The sequence below is a fragment of the Mesoplodon densirostris genome, chromosome 4 (genome assembly GCF_025265405.1).
Source record: "Mesoplodon densirostris isolate mMesDen1 chromosome 4, mMesDen1 primary haplotype, whole genome shotgun sequence".
NCBI lineage: Eukaryota > Metazoa > Chordata > Mammalia > Artiodactyla > Ziphiidae > Mesoplodon > Mesoplodon densirostris.
In genome coordinates, this window is record NC_082664.1 from 117,569,124 (window position 1) to 117,589,646 (window position 20,523).

General features: G+C 35.6%; 1 protein-coding gene across 10 annotated transcripts in view; it reads right to left on the minus strand.

Moving 5' to 3' along the window:
• The window catches only part of SCAPER (S-phase cyclin A associated protein in the ER), a 498,644-nt gene that overhangs the window by 104,418 nt on the left and 373,703 nt on the right, over positions 1 to 20,523 (minus strand). For all 10 annotated transcript variants that reach the window (XM_060096948.1, XM_060096953.1, XM_060096954.1 and 7 more), the window contains one exon: positions 20,292 to 20,415. In XM_060096948.1, the coding sequence (XP_059952931.1) occupies positions 20,292 to 20,415 (124 nt within the window). The remainder of the gene's footprint in view (positions 1 to 20,291; positions 20,416 to 20,523) is intronic.

The window sequence follows — 20,523 nt, forward strand, 5'->3', positions numbered from 1 at the left end:
ATGAGAGACGATGGGGATTGTAGAATCATCTGATTAACTGCATATTTGGTGAATGGGGAGGAAGAGGAGCGAAGGGAGGTATGGTTTTAAAACATTTCCTAGGTTTCTGACATAGATGGTAGTGTTACTTATCAGGGTAGGGGGGAGGTAATGGGGGAGGACAGGCCCAGTTTTGGGCATGCTAAGTTTCAGGTACTGGGTATGGAGATGCTGATTTGGGATCATCAGTGTGTGGACAACAGTTGAAGTCATAAACATAAAACTGTCCATGAAGACTGTACAGCTTGAGGGGGAGGAGGAGAAAAACTCAAAAGGCAATCCTGGGAAACATCAACATTTGCAAAATGGTCCTCTATGAGGAAAGTCCAGAGGGAGATTTTACACAAACCAAAGGAGGGGAGATTTTTAATGTGGAAGTCACTGGTGATCTTGGTGAAAGGTCTTTGAGTGAAATGGTGGGAGAAAAAAGCCAAACTACAGTGGGTAGAAAGTGAATGTGTAGTGTGGAAGTGAAAAGAGTAGATGCAGACAGCTCTTTAAGATGTCTGGATGTGACACACAGGGGTGGTAGGTATGACCAGAAGCCAATGAGCTGTCATTTCTTTTCTACTGGAAATACAAGGATGTCTAATGACAGCAATACAATAAAGCTGATGATGCTGGCATTTTACAAATGATAGCTTAATCTTTGGCAACTTGGTCAAAAACAAATGCAGGAATGAAACAGAGAAAAATACAAAAGTGCTAGTCTCAGGATGGGTAATCTGATGTAACATAGAAGCCACATTTTCCCAAGTTAATTATAGGCAACAATAAGTAGTTTTCAAAATTATGTCATTTATTTGTTCTTCTAAAAATACCTATGAAATATCTATCAAACTGTATGTGAAATGCACAATTAAAAAAAAGGTTTTGGTCTTCCTCTTTCATAACTTTCGCTTGGGAAACAAATCCCCACTGACATTTCTCATGGCACACAGTAAACCTCAAAGGAAGGGAGAGTAGATATGATTTGAAAAAAGTCTTTTAGACAGTCTGATCTGCATTCCCACACCTTAGATGAGACTTCTTGCCCTAGAAAGGTACTTCAGGAAGGCAGGTCAGTTCAATTCAGTAAATGTTGGTTTACGTGCCTCAACGTGCCCAACACAAGGTGTGGAAGCAAAAGCAATGGGTTTTAGTATAGCTCCCCCACTAACTTTGTGACCTTGCATGAGTTATTTAACCTTTTTAAGTCTGTGGCCTCACCTGAAACTTGAAAGGGTTGTACGAGAGAATCCTTCAAGTTCTTTACAGTTCTTGATATTTTATGATTTGTTGACAAGCGGGTCGAAGGTTGCTAAATTAGACATTCTTTTCTCTCTACCTGGTGATTTTCAAGAGCATATGCAAAGTTTTCCTTCCATGCTTCCTGCTCCAACCACTTACCACTCTGTTCCCACCTGCCTGATTCCTACTTAGGTTCAGCTTCCAACAATACTTCCTCAATGAAGCCTTCTCCAACCTTCCTGTTAGGAAGGAATTGCTCTTTCCTCTGACCTCTCAGAATACCCAATCTTTACTTTGCTTATGGCACTCTTTGCTTTGGCATTCATGTCTTATTTTACTAGACCAGAGGATGGCAAACTTTTTTTATAAAGGGCCAGATAGTAAATATTTTATGCTTTGCAGTCATACAGTCTCCATCACAACTACTAAACTCTACCATTATAGGGAGGAAACAGCCATATGTAACAAACGAGTGTGGCTGTATTCCAATAAAACTTTATTTACAAATAGGTGATTGTTTGGCCTGTATGTCCTAGTTTGTTGACCTTCGTGCTAGACGATAATGCTCTTGAGAGCAAGCTCCATACCATATTGTCTCTGCATTCCTTGTGATGCCTAGTATAACATATTCTTGCCTAAAGACGGCACACAAATAGATGGAATAAATTATGTACACTTAAAATAGGAGGAAAGAAAATCAATAGCCATTCCCTCTGTGTTATTCATTTCAAGAAAAAAAAGAGAATCGATATAAAAGCATAAGAAGATGGTGTAGCCCTTCAATAATCTAATCAGTGTCTTTACATTGCTGCCTTTTAGACAGTACTTTTCCCTTTCTAAATCTAGGGCAAAAAATTAAATTTCACTCATCTTACAATGCCAAAAGCCAAAGGCCCTTCTGCATATAACAAAAGCACATTTCCCCCAATTTTTTGTTTTGAAAAACGTCAAGCTGTTAGAAAAGCCAAAGAATATTAAACAACGAACTATACTCTACCTAGATTCACCAACTGATATTATTTTGCTACATCTGCAAAAGCATGTTTCAAAACTAAATTTTATTGTAAACTGCACCTATTTTAAGTGTAACTTGCAACAAGTTTTTTTTCTGAGAAAATTTTAAAGTTTTGCTTTTTAAACATTTGGGGAAGAGTGTTTGCCCAAGCATACCATGACATCCAATATCCTTAAAGGAAAATATTAATGTATTTGATTACATAGAATGAGTAACTTCTATACCAAAAAAGACAGTATAAACAAAATTTAAAGGAAAAGGAGACACCAGGTGCTAGGAGAAAATGTTAGCAACAAATCTATAAAACAGGAATAAAAATACATAAAGATAATAAATAAAAACTTTAATGTGTGAACAGAATTTAAGAAGACAACTCAATTAAGATGGATAAAGGATGTGAAGATATACAAATGACCAATAAATATATGCAAAGATATGCAATTTTACTAAATTTATCTAAAACACTAGTGAGATTCCATTTCAGTTTAGCAGACGGGCAAGTATTTTAATATATAGAATATAACTACATTGTAATATCTGATGTTGGTAAATCAGTAAGTTTTGACAAATCTATGCACCTCTATAAGAACCATCAAGGTAGAGAACATCTTCAACACCCCCAAAAGTTCCCTTGTGCTCCTTTGAAGTCAATGTTCTCCTCCACTCCCAGGGCTCTAGACAACCACTGATCTGCTTTGTGTATCATAGATTATTTTGCATTTTCTAAAATTTCAAATAACTGGAATCATATAGTAGGTGGACTTTTGCATCTGGCTTTTTTTTTTTACTTTGAATAATGCTTCCCTGAATTCTGAATAATTAATCCATGCTGTTGAGTGTATCATCAGTCCATTCCTTTTTATTGCTAAATATTATTCCATTGTATGGATATACCACAGTTTGTTTACCATATCACCCGTGGGTGGATATGTGTGTTGTTTAGGAATTTTAGTTATTTATGAATAAGGGTGCTAAGGTCATTCTTGTACACGTCATTTTTGTGAAGAAATGTTTTCATTTTTCTTGGGTAAACAACAAGGAGCGAGATTGATGGGATGTAGGGCTAGTATATGTTTGTAAGAAACTGCAAAACTTAAACCACTCTTTTTAAAACAACAGGATTTGTTAAATTATATTGTCAAGATTCAAGAGAAAGCAAGTTATCTTTTAAGGAACAAAACTACATACTGAAGTGTGGTCTACATTAAGACTCTCACTTGCTGCGGTCAGAGGTGTTAATGAGACCTAATATTGCTGCTTTTCCTCTCTACACAGACTGCTTTCATAGGTGAGAATGAACTGAGCAAGAGCAGAGGCCCACCATAAAGAATGCTTTTAGTCTATTTCCAGTATCTCATAAAACCCCAAGAGGACTGGGAAAGGGCATAGAAACAGGAACTTAGCTGTGTGTATGACCATTTTAATGTCTGGTATTACTGTTCTCTTTCATTTACTAGAAACGCCAGAAGGCCTTCTGCTTGATGCCCTGCTATGTCTAAGTACAAACATGAAGATGTTGGGATGTAAGCTTCAGAAGGACAAGAAGAGAGACTGAATTATTATAGGGTGCTGGAAAAGGCCTAAACAGAGTTCATCTATATTCACCCTTCTAATTTCTGTCCATCCTCCACACCTGACCCACTAGTAGTCTCTTTTTCTCTCCATTCTATATTGCCCTCCCGGGCCCTCCTTTTGTCTGTTTCCTTCTCTTCTTGGGTCCCACTCTTGTCTTCCTTTTAGTCTCTTCCATTTTCTTTCATCTTTCTGCTTTCTGAGTATGTGTACAAATGTGCATGTGTATGATTCTCACCCTTGCTAGGCTTATTTCAGGCTTCTCTTCCTAGTCTCTCTTCTTCCTCCCAAACAAAAGCTACGAAGTCTGTTAGACGTAAAGAAATAAAACTATTCCCTTGCAATTGTTGATGATGGCCTTTGTGCTTTTCATTTGCAGTAGTTTTCTCCCTGCAGCTAGATACTACAGGTTCCAGTCTGAGTCCTGGGATCACCCATTTTCCTGAATCTCTATGTTAAATGACAACATAGCGTGTTCAAAATGTACACTGAATAGCTGTCACTCCCTTTAAGGAATTTTCAAAACATGAGTTAAATAGTTGTTTTTAAAATTCCTCTGCAGGTATTTTAAAACATGTTTCAACTATATAGCTATAGATATACAGTCTACAATGAAAGCTTCACTTTCCTTTCATAAAAACAATCATTTTTCCAATTAAAGAAATCTTTTTAAGTTCGAGGCCATATTTAAGCTCTAAGAAATAAGTCCTGTTATTTAAATTACCAAGTTATTTCAGTTACTGAGGTGAATGCATGTAGCTGATGGAAACCACATAACTCTTTTACCAAATTCCGGAAGTCTAGAACTTTTATTTCTGTACTGCTTTAAAATCTCTATATATGTATGTGTGTGTTTGTATGTGTATAGAATGTCAAACTTCAGAAAAGTTGCAAGTATAGTTCAGAATCATGCTGCACCTAGTTGTCATGTCTTGTTCCTACCCATCTAGAAAATTCCTCAGTGACTCCTTGAACTTTCATGATTTTGAGACTTTTGAAGATTACAGGTTATTTTGAAGAATGTCCCACAAGTTGGGTATGTCTGATGTTTCCTCACGATTAGATTCAGATTATGCATCTCTGGCAGGAATATCACAGTAGTGATACTGTGTTCTTCTCATTGCAGCCTATCAGGTGACAGACAATTTTGATTTGTGCACTACTGATAATGTTCACTTTGATCACCTAAGGTGGTGTGTACCAGGTTTTCCCACTACAAAGTCATTTTTATTTTGTAATTAATAACAACTTGGTAGGAATGTACTTTGAAACTAGGTAAATATCCTATTTCTCATCACATATTCATTTTTTTAAAGAAATGGGTACAGCATAAGTATTTCATAAAAAAGTAAATATTTCTCTTTCACTGGTTAAAAAAAGGCAGAGTGATATTTGGAACAGGATTTGAGATATAGGTCTTCCCGCTTAAACTGACAGATCAATTACCATTTGTATCTATTTAAAACATAGGCCATTATTTTTAAAAATGTAGAAGTACAATAAATGTATTCTTTCCTCACATTTGAAACCTGAGAAGTAAGCAAGCTTCTGTACAGTAAAAGCTAAGGCCATGTCATTTCACTGTTAACTCAGTATCCGTCTTAAACTGAACCTGGCTTAAGTCTGGCTGGAGCTCTCACCGCTTAGCACTCACTCCTTTTCCCTCTGCCTTGACTTGGGCTGTAAGCTTACTAAGGTTGATATTTTTTTTCTCATTTCCTTAGATAATGATTAAATTACTTATCAATCAGTTCTCAGTTTAGATAGCTCCTCTAGGAACTTCCCCCGACTCTTGAATATCTCAGCACCCTGTCTTGACTCATCATAACCCTTAAAATATTATATCGCATTTGTCTGTTTGCTTGTTTGAACTGAACTATCCACAAGACTGTAAATTCCAAGAAGACTAAGATTGTGGCTTTAGTCCATTAAGAATTTAATAACTTAACTAGAACAATACCAACAGATTTAAACTCTTTTGGTTCTTCTGTTATCCCACTCCATGCCTCTCTACTTAAGTAACCACTATCACGAATTTTGTGTTTGTCATTTCCTTGCTTAATAAAGTTTTTTTTATCACATATGTATGTGTCCCTAAAGAATATAATTTTTAGTTTCCCTTGTTTTCACACTTTATAAAAATAATATTTGAAAAAATTAATCAGTGAATTTAATTTACTAATATTTTTAGAATTTTTGCTTTGGTTCATGAGAGAAACTGGCCTGCATTTTTTTTTTTTTTTCTTGTTTGGTTTTGTTAACAAGGTTCTACTGGCCTCAAAGAATGAATTGGGAAGAAGTTCCACTTTTTCTCTTTCTGGAAGAGTTTAAGATTGAAATGATCTCTTCCTTGAATGTTTGATAGAAGTTGGCTATAAGATCATCTAGGCCTGTGATTTCTTTGTGGAAAGACTGTGAATAACCAATTCAATTTCTTTAATGGTTAGAGAACTTTTCAGGCTTTCTATTTCTTCTTAAGTTGGTTTGTTGAGTTATAATTTTCTAGGAATTTGTTAAATTAATTTAAAATTTTAAATGCACTGGTATAAAGTTGAAGTATTCTCTTAACTTTTTAATTCCTCTTCAAGGTGCAGTTAATTCTTTATATTCCTTATATTATTTGTGTCTCTTCTTTTTTTTCGTGATCAAGTTTGGCAGAGGCTTGCCTACTACATTAGATTTTATGAATAACTAATTTTTGCTTTGTTGATATTCTCCAATGTTTGTTTTCTAACTACCTATTATAATTTCCCTTGTTTTCTCTCTAGGTCAATTTGGCTGTTCTTTTTCTAAGATTCTTAAGTTAAATACTCAACTACTTATCCATACACTTTATTCTTTTCAAATATAAGCATTTAAATATATATATATTTACAGTTTTGCTTTATTGCATCCCCCAAATTTTGATATGTAGTATTTTCATTATTGTCCTATTTTAAGTTCAAAAATTTGTGACTTACTGTATGACTCCTGAGTTTAAGTCTCTAAATTTCTAAATGTATATGGATGTTTATCTCTTTGTTATCAATTTCCATCTTAATTGCATTACATTCAGAGCAAACTGGTTGCAGAATACTTCTATTAAACACTACAAACTTCCCCTTAAGTATTGCTTTTGGGGGATATGCTATATTTTCATTATCATCAATTCAAATTATTTTCTAATTTCCCTTGTGATTTTGTAGGTATATTATTGATTTCTAATTTTATTTCATTGTGGTCAGAGAATATACTTTCAGTTTCTTTAAATTTACTACCATTGTTTTATGGCCCAGCATATAGTCAATCTTGAACACATTATGTATGCTAGAAAAGAATGTGCGTATTCTGCAGTTGCTGGGTGTAGTGATGTATAAATATCAGTTAGATCTAGGTGGTATCATCTATATTTTTACTGACATTTTTTTAGTCAAGTTATTTTATCAGTTGCTGAAGGAAGGTGCTGAATATCCGTCTATGAGAATGGAATTATTTATTTTTCTCTTTGTTAATATTTGCTTCCTGTATTTTGAAGCTGTTATTAAGTACATACACATTTATGATTGTTATATTTTCCTATTGGTTAACCTTTTATCAATTTGCAGTGGTGCTCTTTATATCTTCTAATACTGTTATATATTAAACTCCTCTTCGTTTGATATGAATGTAGCTATTCTAGCTTTTTGTTTTGTTTTGTTTTCAACTTATATTTATATAGGTCTGTGTTTTTACATTTAAGTACATCTCATGTATATAGCATTTAGTTGAGTCTTGGTTTTTACCCTTTTTGACTATTTATGCCTTGTAACTTTTTCAAGGAAAGTTTTGCACATTCTGTTTAGTATAATTATTGATATATTTGGGTTAGGTCTGCTGTTTCATGGTTTTTTGTTTGTCTCACTGTGTTTTGGAATATTTAGATATATTACAGAATTCCATTTTAATTTACATATTAGCTTCTAAGATATTTTGCAAGTAGCTTCTCTAAGGGATTATAACATACAATCTTAACTTTTCATAGTTTACTTAGAGTTAAGATCACACCACTTTGTATAAAATTCAGAAACTTTGTAACCTTATAGGTTTCCTGTCCTCCCCATCCTTTATACTATAGCTATCATATGCAGTACACCTAAACATGTTATAACCTTATAAGACAGTGCTGAAATTTTTGGTTTAAACCATAACATGTATTTAAAAATTTTTTTAAAGAAACAAAGAGGAAACAAATCTTCATTTCCAGTGTTCTTCATTCTTTCCTTCCTAAAGATAGCAATTTTCATTGGGTATCATCTTCCTTCAGTCTGAAGAACTTCAGCATTTCTAGTACTGCAAATCTGTTGTTAACTAATTGTCTTAGGCATATATTTTAAAATGTCAACTGTATTTATTTCACCTTTATTCTTGAAGGATTTTGTTTTGCTGGATATAGAAATTCTGGATTGAATTTTTTTTTCTTCTAGCATTTTAAAGATGCTCACTGTCTTCTGGCCTCTGATGAGACAGATGTCAGACACTGTCTGAATCATTATTTGCCTGTATGCAGTGTGATAACTTTCAACATTTTCTCTTTTTATTATACTTGGTTTTTATCAGTTTGACTATGATTTACTTAGGCATGATTATCTTTGTATTTATCCTTTTGGAGGTTTGTTGAACTTCTGATTGAATCTATATATTTATGACTTTTACCATATTTGGAAAAAATTTAGACATTATTCTTTCCAAAATATTTTAATGCTTCATTCTCTGTTCTTCTTCTGGATATCCAATATATATTACACTGTTTGATATTGTCCCACAAGTCCCTAAGGCTCTGTTCTTTTTCTTTGTTTTTGTTCCCCATTCCCTCCACCACACACATTCTTCAGACTGGTTAATTCCTATTCATATAACTTTAAGTTCAATAATATTTCTTCTGTTACCTCCATTCTGCTGTTAAGCCCACTAGTGAATTGTTTTTTAAAAACGTATACTTATTTTGTAAATAATTTTACACTTCTCTCAGCCTTCCCTAGTGTTAACACCCTACATATAACTATAGCACAATTACCAAAACCAGAAAATTAACACTGATACAAAACAATGAACTAATCTACAGACCTCATTAGAATTTTGCCAGTTTTCTCACTAACGTCCTTTTTTTTGGCTTCAGTATCCAATCCAGAATCCCACACTGAATTTAGTTGTCACATCTCTCTAGTCTCTATGAGTTTTTCAGTCTTTGCATTTCATAAGCTATCTTGTAGACTGTCCTCAATTTGGATTTTGTCTGATATTTTCTCATATTTAGATGGCATTTTTGGCAAGAGTACCACCGAAATGATGGTGTGAGCTTCTAAGTACATAATACTAGAGGGTAAATGATGTTGATATGTTCTGTTTCTGGTGATGTTAGCTTTGATCACATAGTTAAGGTAATATCTGCCAAATTTCTTTATTGTAAAGTTTCTATTTTCCTCCTTTGTAATTCAAAGTATCTCGTGTGGAGTTATTTTGAAACTTCGAAAATATCCTGTTTCTCGTCATACTTTTACTCACTAATTTTTGCATCTGTTGATGATTCTCTCCTGCAATAATAATTACTGTGGTGTTTGTCTAATGTTGATTTTTCTATTTTTCATCATTCCCTCTCATTAATTCATTTGGTGAATTTTTAAATTCAGTTACTGTATTTTTCAGTTTGATTCTTTTAAAAAAGCAGGCATATGACTTTTTTGGACTCAACTGGAAAACTCTATTCTTGGATAGCAGCTGAAATCTCAGTTCAGTTTGTCTTTAGCTGAGGCACTTGGAGTCTGTCCCACACATATATGGTACCAGGGTCATTCAGATATTTATAAATAATTTAGGGGATCCTCCTTTCTGGCTCTCTCCTTTTTGAATATCATCCTTACATTCTAGCAGTTGTCTTTGCCCCAGATTCTGTCTTCTGGTTCTTTAGGCCAGAAGAATTGTGGATTTTCTACAGTAGTTTTAGTCATCCCATGTGGTACCAACTGTGGCCTGCCCTCAGGCTAAAAGCCATAAAACCAGGAAACTCAATGCTGTTCCCTTCTTCCAAGTGTCTATTCCAATCAGAATTTGTCTGCTTTTGATTGGTCTCTAGTACCTCCAGGTAGGTTTTTTTCATACTTTACCCAGAGATTATATTTGTCATCTACAGGAGGGTCAGTCTGGTAGGAGCTTATTCAATAATATCTGAAGCAGTACTGGATCATCTGTATGATACTGATTCTTTCAAATATGTTAAGACTTGCTTTATGGCCTAGTGCATAGTCAATTCTTGTAAATTTCCCATGTGAGCTTATAAAAAATGTACATACGGTTCTATCTATGTGCATTAAACCAAGTTTGTGAATTGTTTTATTCAGCTTTGTACATATTTAACAATTCTGTCTGCTTTACCTACCATTTGAAAGCAGTGTGATAAAATCTCCACTATGATGCTGGATGCGTCAATTTCTCCCTCAAGCAGTCAACTAATGATTCTAGGTGACAGTAATAATAATGATGATGATACTATTTCATATGACTGCAGTAGAAGGGCAATTAGAGTTATAATCTGACCCATATTCTTTCACTAGGTCAATTCTGAATGTAGCTTTGAGGGTAAAGTTCTACATCAGTTACAATATCCTTTAACTGTTCTCACCAAACTTACATTAGTGGTGTGTCATGTAATATAGTAGAAAGAAGGTTAGGTTGGGATTTTGGAGACCTGAATTTGAATCCCAGTTCTATTGGTAACAGGCTGTGAAACTTCTGGCAAATACCCACACTATACATCTCCCATCCTTCTCCTTTTTTGAGTTCCATTGTCCTCATTTGTAAAACAAGGAGGACTGGACTAGACTAGATACTATGAAGGCCTCCTCTCTGTTTCTGATATACTCTGTATCAATAAGCTATATAGCCTACTAGACACAGAGTTCACATTATTGATGAAGAAAAGGGTAGGGTGTCCTTGACATGCTGATCAAGTGCCACAGTAAGGAAAGGAGAAACAAGATGCAAGTGGCATCAGGAAGAGCAATATTACCGGTAGAGAGTTGAAGGATTTCTGCTGTCTGTAATTAACTATTAAGTCCATGTTCTGGCTCCTTGGTACAAAGAAAACAGTGTGGTGGATGGCCAATTCCAGGCCTTTGCTGCTGTAATGAAAATGAAATAGGCACCTGCATGGCTCTGCACACGACTCAGTGAAAAGCGATCCCCTTGCTGTAAGGTTGCACTTATATTTTCTTTGTTTGTACACAGGGCTTTCTTGTCACATTCTGAAGTGCTCACCAACAGTCTCTTTGATCCAACAGTACCATATCAATTATTTAAGGTTTGTACATCACTTTTCAATTAACAGTTTTCTTGGCTCCAGAAAATATATACGCACAATTTAGAAGAGTATTCTTTAAATATTCCATGAGGAACAGGTTACTATGAATTAAAAATAAGAATGCTAATAAAATATGTAATGCCTTTTAAAGTGCAATGAAACATCAAGAAATTATAAATCTTTTAATTAAATGCTTCTTCAGTGTATCTTACCCAGGTGACAATATTAAACATGTATAAAATTAAAGTCACAAAAATGTTACTTTATCTCATTTGTCAACTCAATAAAGTGAGGACACATCAATTTAGATTATAGGAAGGGATGTCCTGGACAGGGACTCAGGAGACTAGCATCCAGGTCATGGTTCTATCACTAGGTAGTTGTATGATCTCTTTGCCACATCTCAATTTACTAATCTGTAATATGGACTATTTAGAATTTGTTCAACATTAAAAGTCTATCAATCTATTTTCACAGCACTCAGGGGTACTTGTACTGATCTTTTTTTATGGTAATAAACATGTAACATAAATTTACCATCTAACAATTTTAAGTATACATTACAGTCTAATTAACTATATGCACATGGTTGTAAAACAGATCTCTAGAACTTTTTCATCTTGCATGACTGAAACTCAATACCCACTGAACAGTAACTTCTCACTTCCCCTCACCCCAGCTCCTGGAAATCACCATTCGACTTTCAGTTTAATGAGTTTGACTACTTTAGATATCTCACATAAGTGAAATCATGCAGTATTTGCCCCTCTGTGACTGGCTTATTTCATAAGGTTCATCCACGTTGTAGCATATGGCAGGATTTCCTTCTTTTTTATGGCTAACCAATATTCCAGTGTATGTACATACATTTTCTTTATCACTCATTTGTCAATGGACATTTAGGTTATCTCCCCCTCTTAGTTACTATGAATAATGCTACAGTGAACATGAGAGTGCAAGTATCTAATTGAGATTCTAATTTCAATTCTTTTGGGGTAAATACCAAGAAGTAATCCCATATGGTAGTTCTATTTTTAATTTCTTGAGGAACTGCCATTACTGTTTTCCAAAGCAGCTGCACCATTTTACATTTCCACCAGCAGTGCACAACGGTTCCAATTTCTCCAAATTCTTGCCAATACTTGTTACGTTCTGTGTTTTTGATTTTTGGATATTATGTATTTTGGATATTAACCCTTCATCAGATATATAAATTTCAAATATTTTCTCCCACTCTGAAGTTTGCCTTTTCATTTTGTTGATTGTTTTATTTGCTGTACAGAAGCTGTTTAGTTTGATGTAGTGCCACTTGTTTATTTTTGCTTTTGTTGTACTTTTGGCATCATATACCCCCCAAAAAATCCTTGCCAGGACCAACGTCAAGGAGCTTTCTCTTCATGCTTTCTTTTACGAGTTTATGGTTTCAGGTCTTACATTTAAGTTTTAAATCCATTTGGAGTTAATTTTTGTGTGTTGTGTAATTTTTGTGTATGGTCCCCAACCTTTTTGGTACCAGGGATCAGTTTTGTGGAAGACAGTTTTTCCACGGACTGGGGCACAGGGGCAGTGTGTGTGTGATGGTTCAGATGGTAATGCGAGTGATGGGGAGTGGCAGATGAAGCTTTTCTCGCTTGCCCGCCACTCACCTCCTGCTGTGTGGCCTGGTTCCAGGGGTTGGGGACCCCTGGTGTAAGATAAGGGTCCAATCTCATTCTTTTGCATGTGGATATCCACCATTTCCCAACAGCATTTACTGAAGATTACCCAACAGCATTTATTGAAGAGACCACCTTTTCCTTTGTGTATTTTTAATGCCTTGTCAAATCTTAGTTGACTGTATATTTGTGGATTTACTTCTGAGCTCTCTATTCTGTTCCATTGGTCTATGTGTCTGTTTTTATGTCAGTTTGCTTTAATCTGAATTATTTCCTTCCCTCTGCTAACTCTGGGCTTAGTTTTTCTTTTTCTAGTTTCTTGAGGTATAAAGTTGTTTGGTTGAGATCTTTCTTCCTTTTTAATGCAGGCATTTATTGCTATGAACTTCCTTCTTAGCACTGCCTTTAAGCATCTCGTAAGTTTTTGTACGTTATATTTTAATTTGTCTCAAAGATACTATCTAAGTTCTCTTTTAATTTCATTCTTTGATTCACTGTTTTTTTCATGAATTTGTTTAATTTCCACATATTTGTAGATTTTCCAGTTTTCCTTCTGCTATTAATTTCTATTTTCAATCCATTGTGGTCAGAAAATATACTTGGTATGGTATCAGTCATCTTAAATTTGTTGATGTGTTTTGTGACCTAACATGTGATCTATCCTGAAGAATGTTCCATGTGTGCTTGAGAAAAATGTGTATTCTGCTGCTGGTGGGTGGAATATTTTGTATATGTGTATTAGGTTCATTCAGCCTATAGTGTTGTTCAAATCCTCTGTTTACTTAATGATTTTCTTTCTAGATGTTTATCCATTATTGAAAGTGGGGTATTGAAATCCCTTACTTTTACTGTGTTACTGTCATCTTCTTCCTTCAGTTCTTTTCAATGTTTGCTTCTTATATTTGAGTGCTCTGATGGGTGCATATGCATATATATTTACAATTGTTATACCTTCCTGAAAAATTGACCTTTTATTACTATATGATGTCGTTCTTTATCTCTTCTGAGAGTTTTTGACTTCAAGTCTATTTTGTCTGATATAGGTATGGCCACCTCTGCTCTTGTTTGGTTACCATTTGCATGGATTATCTTTGTCACTTCTTTTACTTTCAGCTTACGTGTGTCCTTAAATTTAAAGTGAGTCTGTTGTTGCCAAATGATTTTGATCCATTCAGCCACTGTATGTCTTTTTACTGGAGAGTTTAATCTATTTACATTTAAAGTAATTATTGATAGAGAAGAAACTACTATTGCCGTTTTGTTAATTATTTTCTGTCTTGTAGTTATTTTGTCCCTCATTCCTCTCCTGCTGTCTTGCTTTGTATTGTTGATTTTTTTTTGTTTGTAGTAACATGCTTTGATTCCTTTCTCATTTTCTTTTGAGTATCTTCTATAGGTATTTTCTTTGTGGTTGCCACTGGGTTTACATAAAGCATCTTATAGTTATAATAATCTATTTCAAGCTGATAACAACATCAATCACATACAAATATGCTACACTTTTACTTCTCCCCCCCAATATTTTATGTTACTGATGTCACAAAATACATATTTTATATCATGTATCCATTAACATACTTTTATAGTTATAGTTATTTCTACACTTTTGTCTTTTAATTTCTATAACAGAATTAACAGTGATTTAACCACCCTCCCATTACAGTATTACAGCATTCAGTATTTGTCTATATATTTACATTTACCAGTAAGCTTTATACTTTCATATGCTTTCATGTTGCTATTTAGTGTCTTTTTGTTCCCATTTGAAGGACTCCTTTTAGAATTTCTTGTAAAGCAGGTCTAGTAGTGGTGATGAATTCCCTTAGCTTTTATTTATCTGGGAAAGTTTTTATTTTTCCTTCATTTTTGAAGGATAGTTTTGCTGGATATAGTGTTCTTGGTTGGCCTTTTTTTCTTTTAGCATTTTGATTATAACCTTCCACTCCCTTCTGGCCTGTAGTGTTCCTGGTGAGAAATCCACTGATTGTTTTATGAGAGTTCCCTTGCATGTGACAAGTTGCTTTCCTTTTGCTGCATTCAAAATTCTGTCTTTGACTTTTGATAAGTTGATTATAATGTGTCTCTGTGAGATTCTTTGGGTTCATCAAAGTTAGGATCTGTTGGAATTCTTGAATTTGGATTCCCTTTCCTTCACTAGACCGGGAAATTTTAGGCCATTATTTATTTAAATAAGCTTTCTGCCCCATTCTCTCTTTCTCTCTCCTTTTGCGACTACCATAATACATACATTTGCCTACTTTACAGTACAGCATAAGTCCCTTAGGCTTTTTTCATTCTTTTTTCTTTTTATTCCTGACTGGATAATTTCAAATGACCTATCTTTTAGTTCAATGATTCTTTCTTCTGTTTGATCAATGCTGATCTTGAATTCCTCTAATTTTTTCAGTTCAATCATTGTATTCTTCAGCTCTGAAACTTGTCTTTGGCTCTTTTTATATTTTCTACCTCTTTGTTATTTTCATTTTGTTCATATATCATTTTCTTGAGTTCATAGAACATCTTTATGATGATTATTTTGAATTTTTTGTCAGGTAATTCATATACCTGCTTCCTTAGGGCTGGTTTTGAAGATTTATCTTGTTCTTTGTAGGGGCCATGTTTCCCTTTTTCTTTGTGTGTCTTATAACTTTGTGTTGGGATCTGCACATTTGAAAAAACAAGCATGACTTTTAGACTGTACATATTGGCTTTGTAAAGGGGAAGACACCAATCACCTTGACTAGGGAATTAGGCATTCTCTGACACTTCTGTAGGGGATAGGACTTCTCTGGGCCTGAGTGTGCAATTCCTCAATTAGAAAGGCTTGCTAGTTTCTGTTTCAGGAGATCATAATCTCTTGCTCCCTCTGGTGTCTGCCTGCAGCACTGCAAGTTCTCTGGTTCTCAGAAGCAAGCTGCCTTGCTCTCTCTTGTTCTCAGGGGCTGCCAGTCATCCAAAGTATGCCAGTTTCCTGTCAGTGCCATAAGTCAGGTGAGACAGATACAAGTCCCCTGGCAGTCCTCCAAAAAGCCAGAATGCAGGACTCACACTCAACTCCCCTCCCTCCTAAAGGGGAGAACCCATGAGCTGGGTTATTATCTTCCAGTGTGGAGCTGTGCCAACTTGAGAGAGGGGCGATCATGAGTAAAGCAAAACAGTTCTTCTTACCCACATCAGTGTGGCTGTTCTTGGCTTTGAGATCATCTGGGGTATTGCAATATCTTAACTGTTTACCAGAGTTCTCATAATGGTATTTTGGTCTGTATATAGTTGTTAAGTATCTCTGTGGGGAATGAGAACTGGGACTTCCTATTTTGCCAGTTTACTCTTTCTCACTGGTCTTTTTATTGCCTCCTAATGTGCATGTCTGGTCTCCTCAAGGAGACATTTTGAAGGTAGAGGCCTACTTTTCTATGCACTGAAATGATTTAGGTACAGAGAAGATTCTTAACAATTACTTATTGAATGAAATCTGCTTTAACATATTTTAAAGTTTTCATACTTTTTGGAAGATAATACATTTCTGTTAGCCTTCATCCTAGATCATGCCTGTCTAAATGTACTGTTTTTACATGACTCCAAATAAATTCCTCAAGACCTTATCTTAAAAATCCTACTTTGAATCTGTGCTGCAAGAAAAAGCTTTTACAGTGCCACGTATCCTAATTTAGCTTTTGTAAAAGTCATAATCCAGAACTGTAGAATTTCCATCCTTCCTCAAGGCATGGGCAAATACAATTTCTTCCCGAAAGCCTCTCCAGTGCTCCAATTAGAACTCATTCATTCATTCATCAAATATTTAACAGGCACCTCTTATGTGCCAGGCACTCTTTTAGGCTGCGTGGGCTACTCTGTAGCTCTGATTATGTTACAGAACTTCTCATAGCTTTCCTTTAATGTTAATGTATGTAAGTTGTTCCTTTTTCAACTGTGGGCTTCTAGAGGAAAGGAGCTGTGTCCAATTCACCTCTGTAACCCTGGAATCTGTACGATGCTTTGCACATAATTGAGATGAAATACAAGAGTGCTAAAACAAACTCCAAACAGCTAGACTGGGGGAAAAGAAAGTCTTCTAAACCATCTCAGTTTGCTGAAGAACCAGAAAGGCTGAAGTGTCCTAAAATCAGGTGTCATATAAATTCCACCAGATCTCAATTAATTAGCTTCTTTTATGCTTCTTTCTAATCCTTCTGGAAAATATGTTGATGACTATTTTCTATCCTTTACTTAAAGGGTACTAACAAGTTAGTGATCCATATTTCAGTTACATGTATATCAAAACAAGTCAGCAATAAAAATGGAAATGCACTCAAGTGATTTCCAGAAATGTAAAAATCACCATCACTAGCCACCACCACCTTCTACTTCCCCAACTTAGAAAACATACCCTCCTCTCCCAACTATCACAAACTCTATCACAGCAGTATTAGAATTGACAGCTAGAGAATAAAAAGCCAAAAGGAACAGCAGAAACCAGAAAGTGCCACATATAGGAGGGATAAAATGTGTTTGATAAACTAATATCCCAGGATCCCAGTTCTAAACTGAACAAAATAAACATAGAATGTGGTGATATCCACTGGTTGGGAGACTAAAAGCTTTCTGAGTGTCAAGAAACCTTGAGGTCACAAGTAAGGGAATATTATTCAAAGAAAACTGGGGATTTCAAAATACAGGGAGAGGATCAAACTACTTTTACAAGCTCCTGGCACATAGTAGGCACTTAGTAACTGAAAGCTATTATGAGGAGATAAGGTCTAGCTCAAATGTCCCTCCTTTGTGATGTCCCGGGCGGAGGCTACTGAGCTCCTTCCTCGTGCTCCACTATACTCTGTACAGGTTTCCAACACACCATTTTTATATGCAATTTACATGTCTATTACCACTCCTATGCAGGAATTTCCTGGATGGTTGGGATCATGTCTTATGCTTCTCTGGAACTGGAAATAGTAGGCGCTTACAATTATTAAGTGAGAGAATAAACAAACTACCTCATACAATAAGAAAAGGTTTCGATCAGAAAAGAATGAAGAGACATTCTAGACATCCTAGCTAGGATGGAGGATCTTGTCTGTAAGTCTTCTTGCTCATTCCTTCACATTTCAAATGTCTCTTTTGTTACCTGTTCTGTTCAAAGTACATTTATGTATCTTCTTCCATTAGCAATATAGAATAGGTTTCACAGAGTAAATTCTTCCAGATGATGCAGCATGCAACAGTGAGAGAGCATGGGATTTGGTTTTTTAGTTTTTACTTATTTTAAAATAATTTAAAATTGGTAATGGAAGAATATAAATTATATACTTTGAACAGGACAAGTAACAAAAGAGAATGGCGGGGCTTCCCTGGTGGCGCAGTGGTTGAGAGTCCGCCTGCCAATGCAGGGGACATGGGTTCGTGCCCCGGTCCGGGAGGATCCCACATGCGGTGGAGCGGCTGGGCCCGTGAGCCGTGGCCGCTGAGCCTGTGTTTCCGGAGCCTGTGCTTCGCAACGGGAGAGGGCACAACAGGGAGAGGCCCGCGTACGGCAAAAAAAAAAAAAAAAAAAAAAGAGAATGGCTTTTAAATGTGAAAGAATATGCAAGAAGACTTAAAAACAGGATATGATGCAAGAATAGTAGAGTTCCCTTCAGCCAGTATCCCTACTGTTAACACCTTACAAAACCATAGTATAATTACTGAAAGCAAGAAGTGAGCCAATAAAATTAACTATTCTATTGAGCTTATTTGAATTTTCTAGTTTTCTCACTAACATCCTTTTTCTGGTCTAGGATCCCACATTACATCTAATTGTCAGATCTCCTTAGTTTCCTCCAGTCTGTGATAGTTCTCTAACCTTTCCTTTTCTTTCATGACACTGACACTTTTGAAAAGTACAAGTCAATTTTTGTGTAGAATGTTCCTTAATTTGGGTTTGACGGACCTAGGTTGGACTCTTGACTCCGTGACTTACTATCTATGTAGCCCTGGGCAAGCCAACCTCTCTGGGACTCAAGTTTCCTCATCTGTAAAATGATATAATAATACTGACTTTCTGTTTTAAAAATTAAATGAAGCAATATATATTAAAATACCTGGAATATAAGGCCATACCACAAATGCTAAGTCTTTTCTCCTTGCCCCTGCCTTTCAACTATTTCTGATAGAATTTTGCTAAATGTGTAACTCGTATTTCAATGCCTTCTTTTATAGATAAAACCACATATAACTTAGCCCTCAAGTGATGACTCAGTGTCATCACTATAAATAGCCATTATTGCACTGTGTAACAGTTCTAGGTCTGTGTTTTTTGTTCTCTCTCACTGCAGTCCCTTCTCATTGTCAGTATACCTACGTGTAAGGGCCTCATAATTTCCTTTCTGATTTTCAGCTTGAAACTTATGGGGTTCCATTTATTTACTTATATATTCATCAAAGACATACTGAAGCTACTGTGTCAGGCCCTGTGTTAGGATCTCGGAGAAAGTGATAAATTACCTCCTGTCCTCCTTGATTTTATGGCTAGTTGGGGAAATGGACAAGTAAACAGTTAATTACAATTCAATATGATTAATTCTATGAATGACATAATGCAGAGGAGCATGTAAGAAGAACACCTAACCTGGACTTGAGGAAAGAGTCAGGTTGGGGAAGGTTTCATAAAGAAGGTGCCATTATGTCTCAGTAAAGGTCTGCAGAATGTGTAGAAATTAACCAAGTGGAGAAGGAAAGAGAGCAAAAGGCACACAGTTTAGGAAGAGCTATTAGAAATATGTGCTGAGTAAAAGTAGATCGGTTCTGAAAAATAAATCTCCTGTGTTATAACCTTGCAGCTTGAGAGAGATTTTGTGCCAATATCTCAGGGGCTCAGAAACTTGACCAAGAAAATTCTGGCCCCAGGGCTGTGTTCTGGAGACTGCAGTTGACAGGCCTAAACCTTTGGATACTATGCTGAGCTTACCTCTTTCAACACCTGTGAACTGAAGTAAAATTTAAGGCTACAATTGGCTGCTTGTTCCCATTGCAAAAGTATAACAGGTTTGCCCCTTTCTGACAGAGGCGTTTCTTCCTTCAAAAAAATATATCAATGGTTATCAAAAAGTCCTTTTTAAACTGACCCTTTTAACTGAGCTGGTAAGAGAGGTTTTGAGACTTTCCCAGATGTCTTCCCTTCTACAGCACTCATTCCTACGGCCTCAGAGGTTTGCCTTTGAGCCTAACTCATTCCAAAGCCCTAGTCTGATCATGTAAATTTATGATCTCAGCAAGTGCTACAAGTATATTACCCATCAAATATTGGAACTTAGGAGACTGCAATATAAGATTTTCAAATTAAGAGGTTTTTCTGCCAGTTCCTATTTTACTCTCCCAATCATCTTCACTTTTTTTTTTTTCCCAATCTGGAGAGTAAATAAGCTTTTAGTTTTCTCTACAGGGGATATTTCTCAAATCTTAGCTGCTTCTAATTCAAAGCAATAATATTACATACCGTCAACTGGTGTATGAGGAGGTCCATCAAGAAGGTAATCTTGTTACTAAACAGAACATCAGTGCAGTTTTCTGAACAGTTATTGCAGGTGAGGTTGTAAACATTGACTGCATTGCAGAGAGACCTAACAGAAGGAGAAAAACACCACTTATAAAACCCGTGCAGCTCTTCTCTAAACAATTTAAAATACATAAAATGAATGGTATAAAAGCAACAGGCATGGGATAGAAGT